Raw genomic sequence first — 7,140 nt, forward strand, 5'->3', positions numbered from 1 at the left:
CTGTAAACTGAGGATAGCAGCTCTCACCTCAGGAGGTGTGGTTTGATGAGATGTGAGGGGTCCACAGCCCAGAACTGCCCAAAGAGCAGGTGCATAGGCAGTGGCAGCCATGCCATGGATGTGTCGGGACAGCTGGGGGAGGGTGTGCAGGCATCTGTCACCAAAACTTGGGGTTTGGTTGTGCGGTTCCTCCCCTGCCTCAGCTGATGACTTTCTTCATCCTTCTCTGAGGTAACAGCAGTTCTCGAAGGAGATGCTGGCCCATCTTCTCACCACTCAACTGTCCCACTCCCTGCACTGGCGCTGTTCTTGTCCTTCCTTCCACTACAGCTGAGGAAGTGTTCTTCCCCACATGCCCTGGACCCTGCAACCTCCACCTCCTCCCATTCTTACCTTCTTTAATAATCTGTCCCTTTGGCTGGGCGCAGAGGCTCACGCCTGTAATCCCAGCACTTTGGGAGGCTGAGGCGGGCGGATCACGAGGTCAGGAGATCGAGACCATCCTGGCTAACACGGTGAAACCCCATCTCTACTAAAAATTCAAAAAAAAGAAATAGCCGTGTGTGGTGGTGGGCGCCTGTAGTCCCAGCTACTCGGGAGGCTGAGGCAGGGGAATCGCTTGAAGCCAGGAGGCGGAGGTTGCAGTGAGCCGAGACGCGCCATTGTACTGCAGCCCTGGCAACAGTGCGAGACTCCGTCTCAAAATAAATAAATAAATAAAATAATAATAATCTGTCCCTTTTTCCTGCATCTTCTCTACTGATCATTTTCAGCAGTGTGCGCGCATCCACCGTTCTCTTGATCTTTATCCCACTCTTCCTTTAATCCTCTCTTTTGGGAAATGCAAACGCATAGGGGGAAACCCTAAGGAATCATCCTCCAGTCTTCATCTTCCTGCACCTGTCGATCTTCAAGACCTGTTGGTTCTGCCTCCACAGCGCATATCCATTTCCATCATCTTTGCTGTCACCCTGGCCCAAGCCGACATTTTCTCGAGTCAACTATCGAAATAGTTTCCTAGCTGATCTCTGCTTTTCTTCTGGCTCCCCTAAAATTCAGTCTCCGTACTCTGGCCAGGTGACCTTTATACAACAGAAATCAGTACCATCCCCTGTTTAAAAGTCTTCCATGGGTCCCGGTGCCTATGAACTGGCCCCTGCATCATCTTGGGCTTATTTTCCTGCATGAAAGCCTTATAGCACATGCTGTTCTCTCGGCCTGGCATGTTCTACTTTTCAAATTTCTCACTCCTCAACCTTTACCTTCTGCCTGAAAGGCCTTCCTGACATCCTGTATCCAAGGCCTCCATTTTTCTCTTCTCAGTGCATCTAATTCATTTTGGTATAGCGGAACCCATCCCAATTCATAATTTCATATTTATATGTTTACTTGTTTTCTGTCTTTCTCATAAGTTTATGTTCCACGAGGCCATGATTGTGTTTCCAGTGCCTAGCAGAATGTGTGGTACAAACGAAAAACTTCGAATGAACTAATGAACCAACAGGGAAGAGTGGTGGTGATGGAAGTTTATGGAGAAGGCAGTGACCAGCTGCCCTACTGATTGAATTAGCTGCTTTTCCTTATCCAAGACAAGGCATGACAGTTTTGCACATGTGTAGGATCCAGCAGTTATGAGAAGTTCAGATGGGGTGGACTCCAGTTGTTGTTCTGAACTCTAGTAGGAAGCCACCCCCGTGAATGAGCCTCTATGTACAGGGTGCTCCAAATACAAAATCGCTTTAAAAAAAAAGAGGCAGCATAACATAGTGCAAGGAACACAGGCCTGTGAGTACTGATTTAGCTTTTGGTCTTTGGTTTGTATATTAGCTTTGTTTTTCTTTTTTTTGTTTTCTTTTCTTATTTGTGAAATAAGAGAGATTGGACTAGAAAGATAAAAATCCTCTCCAGTTTGGCTGTGTTAACAGAGTACCTCACAGTGTTATCAGCAATCAAAACATTTAATTATCTTTTGAAACCAGAATATGGAGGAGCCATGATGGTTCTAGGGTTAGTCGGGTGGTTCAAACGTGTCATCAAGGACCCAGGCTCTACTGTTGTCTTCTGCTTTGCCATCAGCTTTGTCTCCAGGCTTGTCCCTTGTGGTCACAGTGTGGCTGCTGCAGCTCTAGGCATCACACCGTTCCATAAGAGCATCAAAAGCAGAAAAGGATGGGCATGGGGCAGAGCTCTCCTCATGGGTCCCTCTCTCTTCATCAGGAAGTAAAATCTTTCCTGGAGGTCCCCTAGCAGATGTCCTTGTATGTCTCACTGGCCAGAACCACTTCATGTATCCACTAGACCAATCATGAGAATGGAAGTACCATAATTTCCTTATCCCAAATATAAATTCATCCCCCAGAGCTGACCTATTACCCGCTATACTCGATACAGCTTAGTCCTGTGAACAAAGGAGGAGTAAGGGCAGGCTGCTGCATGGGCTGCCTCATGGACCTGAAGTTCTGTGATTCTTAGGGCTCCGCCTTTGGGAGGCTTCCTTGTTATGCTGCAGGGACTAATTGTGTTATTCACATCTCCAGTGAGGCAATGGCAGAGAACAACTTTTTTTAAGGAAGGCTTTACATTCCTGAATGAGGCGGGAGACAGATGGATTCACTGGCCAAGAAAAATTCAGTGAAAAAACTGAGCCCAGCAGGTCCTCTGTAGTATAGGGGCCCATGATTGAGCTGCCTGTTGCTAAGAGGGAGTAGAAAAGATTAGAGATCATTGTAAATTATGAGGCAAGACCTCAGCTAACTTCCTCAGCAAACCACTGGTTCTTCTGCCTGTCCAGGCTGCAACCTCAAGTATCCCTAGTAAGTAGAATCTTTCTTTAAAGCTGCTTAACAAAGTCAGATAATAAATGATGAATGTATTTGTAATGGCCTTTTATTTTTTGAGATGGAATCTCACTCTGTCGCCCAGGTTGGAGTGCAATGGTGTGATGATCTCGGCTCACTGCATCCTCTGCCTCCCAGGTTCAGGCAATTCTCCTGTCTCAGCCACCTGAGTAGCTGGGATTACAGGTGCCCACCACCATGCCTAGCTAATTTTCGTATTTTTAGGAGAGACGAGGTTTCACCATGTTGGCCAGGCTGGTCTCAAATGCCTGACCTCAAGTGATCCACCTGCCTCAGCCTCCTGAAGTACTAGGATTATAGGCATGAGCCACCATGCCTGGCCTGTAATGGCCATATTAAGAACATACTATGTGCTGGGAACTGTGCTAGGTCTTCGGGATACCCATACAAAGGGACAAGGTCCTAGTCCTTAAGAGGCTGACATTCCAGTTGAGGGATACCACAGGTATCAGATAAGCCAGCTCTATGACAAGTGAGTTATAGGGCAGGAGAATGGGAGTGGCCACCTCCACCTAAGAGGTGACCAAGAAAGGAATTGACCTTATGAGAGCAACAGATGCTTTGTCTGATGTTGAGAATAGCATGAGCCAGAGGGAGCCATTGGTCAAGAATGGCAGGCACTGGATGTGTAGAGCTGAGGCTGGGGGGGTTCTGCGGCCATGCTGGGAAGTGTATGTCTTACACTGCAGGTAAAGCAAACAAACACTTCCCATAGGCAAGTCTTTAGGTAATGTCCATCAAATTATTTCCTAGTTTTCTCTCCCAGAGATTACAGAAGGATTTTATTTCATTTACTTAATACATTATGTTGATTATGTTCATTTATACATTACATATGTATTATGGACCAGTTGTTAATAACAAAATGTATACCTTTGCTATAAACCATGGAAAGACTAGTTTATAGCAAAATGTCTAAAAGGGATATTATGGTATCTGTTGCTCTTATAAGGTCACTTCCTTTCTTGGTCACCTCTTAGGCAGAGGTGGCCGCTCCCATTCTCTTGCCCCATAACTCACTTGTCATAGAGCCTGCTTATCTGGTACATGTTGTATCTCTCAACTGGATACTGGTCAAACCTCTTAAGGACTAGGATCTTGTCCCTTTATATTGGTATCCCCAGTAGTGGTTTCTAGTATTTTTTTTGTTGTTTGTTTTTTTGAGACAAGGTCTTGCTCTGTCACCCAAGCTGGAGTGCAGTGGTGCAATCACAGCTCTCTGCAGCCTCAACCTCCTGGGCTCAAGTGATCCTGACTCTCCCACTTCATTCTCCCAAAATAGCTGGAACCACAGATATACATCACCCTGCCTGGCTAAGTTTTGTATTTTTTTGTAGAGATGGAGTTTCACCATGTTGCCCAGGCTGGTCTCAAACTTCTGATCTAATGGCTTAAAGATGACCAAAAAATTTAATATTTGCTATTTCCCAATTTTTATCAACTCTGCTGCTAGTATTTCTCAGTAGACAGGGGCATTGCTAGACTCTTGTTCTCCAGTAGTCTGCAGAGGTATTCAGAAATGATTCTGCCCATAGTCCTAGGCAAATCTCTTGTGGTGTTTGTGGGAAGCCAGAAAGATCCTTGTCTGGAGCCACAGGTGGTGCCGACTCCCAGTGCTTACTGCCTCGGGCCTTTGTTCAGATGTCACCTTATCCATGATGTCGGCCTCTTTAAACTGCAGTCCTGCCCATCCTGATCTTTCTTACTCTGCTTTTTCATTTCTCATACCACACATATCTCCATATTGTTTATTATTGTTTACCCCTGCTAGACTCTGAGTCTGTTAAAATTCAGTAGGAATCTCTGTGTGTTCTGTTCACTGATGTATCTCAAGCACTTAGAACGGGGCTCCTCAACCCCTGGGCTGCAGACTAGTACTGGTCCGTGGCCTGTTAGGAACTGGGCCACACGGCAGAAGGTGAGCAGGCAGGCGAGCATTACTGCCCGATCTCTGCGTCCTGTCAGATCAGCAGCATTCGATTCTCATAGGAGCTGAACCCTATTGTGAACTGTGCACGCAGGGGATCTAGGCTGTGCGCTCCTTATGAGAATCTAATGCATCACCCCCACCCCTGGTCTGTGGAAACATTGTCTTCCATGAAGCTGGTCCCTGGTGCCAGAAAGGTTGGGGACCGCTGACCTAGAACAATGCCTTACAGAAGACCTAGACTCAAAGAGCGGTACCTAGGTAGTTAGGAAGTATAGGAAGTCGATCAGTTCTTGGAAACTGTGACTTGAAGCAAAATGAGTAACACTGTATAACAAAGCCAATTTTACCACAGTTGATACGGTTAAAAGAAAAACTTCAGCTGAATTCAATTTAAAAGAGCTTAATTGAGCAAAGAATGATCCACAAATTGCGCAGCCTGCTGAGCCAGAGTAGGCTCAGAGACTCCAGTGCAGTCACGTGGTGGAAGATAATTTATGGACAGAAAAAAGAAAGTGATAGACAGAAAAAGGAAAAGTGACATACAAAAAATGGAAGTGAGGAACAGAAACAGCTGGATTGGTTATAGCTCAGCATTTGCCCCTTTTGAACACGGTTCAAACAGTTGGCCACATTTGATTGGCCAAAAGTCAGGGATTGGCATGAGTGCAGGCTATAGTCTGTTTACACGTCCACTTGTTATAGTCCACGATGTACACAGAAACCTTTAGGCCAAATTTAAAATATGTAAGGAGGCAGCTTTAGGCTAAACTTGATTTAACAATATAAACAAGAGTTAACTTCCTGTGACATATACTTCAAGTCATGGTTTGCGAACCCTCCGAGGACATTAAGTGAGGACTTACAGTACCCCCTTAAGGCTTCTCCACCTCTTGTCATTGGCCATCCTGTGTCACTAAACAGAAAGGAGTTGCTAAGTCAAGAATGAAGATCTTACTGAGTTTGCTAGAGCAAAGCTGCTCATCCCTGCTTGCATGTCTTTAGTATTGAGGGTAAAGGCCATAGTGCCCTGGAAGGTGAACTTTAGAGGTTGTTAAAGGGTCATGGAAAAAAGAGGAGGTGGGGTCTTGGATTGTGGTTGCAGAGCACTATAAACTGACCGTAACAGATGGTATTCTTTTAAACAGGTATAAAAGTTTGGTCACAGGGACCCGAGCAAGAGGGGTCATTGCTGTCCTCTGGGTCCTTGCCTTTGGCATCGGATTGACTCCATTCCTGGGGTGGAACAGTAAAGACAGTGCCACCAACAACTGCACAGAACGCTGGGATGGAACCACGAATGAAAGCTGCTGCCTTGTGAAGTGTCTCTTTGAGAATGTGGTCCCCATGAGCTACATGGTATATTTCAATTTCTTCGGGTGTGTTCTGCCCCCACTGCTTATAATGCTGGTGATCTACATCCAGATCTTCATGGTGGCCTGCAGGCAGCTTCAGCGCACTGAGCTGGTGGACCACTCGAGGACCACCCTCCAGCGGGAGATCCATGCAGCCAAGTCACTGGCCATGATTGTGGGGATTTTTGCCCTGTGCTGGCTACCAGTGCATGCTGTTAACTGTGTCACTCTTTTCCAGCCAGCTCAGGGTAAAAATAAGCCCAAGTGGGCAATGAATATGGCCATTCTTCTGTCACATGCCAATTCAGTTGTCAATCCCATTGTCTATGCTTACCGGAACCGAGACTTCCGCTATACTTTTCACAAAATTATCTCCAGGTATCTTCTCTGCCAAGCAGATGTCAAGAGTGGGAATGGTCAGGCTGGGGTACAGCCTGCTGTCGCTGTGGGCCTATGATGCAGGCTCTCGCCTCTTCCAGGAGAAGATACAAATCCACAAGAAACAAAGAGGACACGGCTGGCTGATTCTCATTGTGAAAGATAGCTACACCTCACAAGGAAGTGGACTGCCTCTCTTGAGCGCTTCCCTGGAGCTACCACGTATCTAGCTAATATGTATGTGTCAGTAGTAGGCTCCAAGGATTGACAAATATGTTTATGATCTATTCAGCTGCTTTTACTGTGTGGATGATGCCGACAGCTTGAATGGATTCTGTCAGACTCTTTTGTTTTTAAAAGTCTGCCTTGTTTGTGGTGGAAAATTACTGAAACTATTTTACTGTGAAACACTGTGAACTATTATAATGCAAATACTTTTTAACTTAGAGGCAATGGAAAAATAAAAGTTGGCTGTACTAAAAATGTATACTTGTTCCCAGGAAGGTGACCTCAAAAATTAAAAGTATAATTATTCTGCCGGGCGTGGTGGCTCACACCTGTAATTCCAGCACTTTGGGAGGCTAAGGCAGGCAGATCACGAGGTCAGGAGTTCAAAACCAGC

General features: G+C 45.8%; 1 protein-coding gene across 1 annotated transcript in view; it reads left to right on the forward strand.

The window, feature by feature from the left end:
* The window catches only part of ADORA2B (adenosine A2b receptor), a 31,224-nt gene extending 24,223 nt beyond the window's left edge, over positions 1–7,001 (forward strand). Inside the window, exon 2 of the mRNA XM_054456636.2 lies at positions 5,934–7,001. Within this exon, the coding sequence (XP_054312611.1) occupies positions 5,934–6,597 (664 nt within the window). The 3' untranslated portion in view covers positions 6,598–7,001. The remainder of the gene's footprint in view (positions 1–5,933) is intronic.
* Positions 7,002–7,140: the final 139 nt, after the last annotated feature.

This window comes from Pongo pygmaeus, chromosome 19 (assembly GCF_028885625.2).
Source record: "Pongo pygmaeus isolate AG05252 chromosome 19, NHGRI_mPonPyg2-v2.0_pri, whole genome shotgun sequence".
Lineage (NCBI taxonomy): Eukaryota > Metazoa > Chordata > Mammalia > Primates > Hominidae > Pongo > Pongo pygmaeus.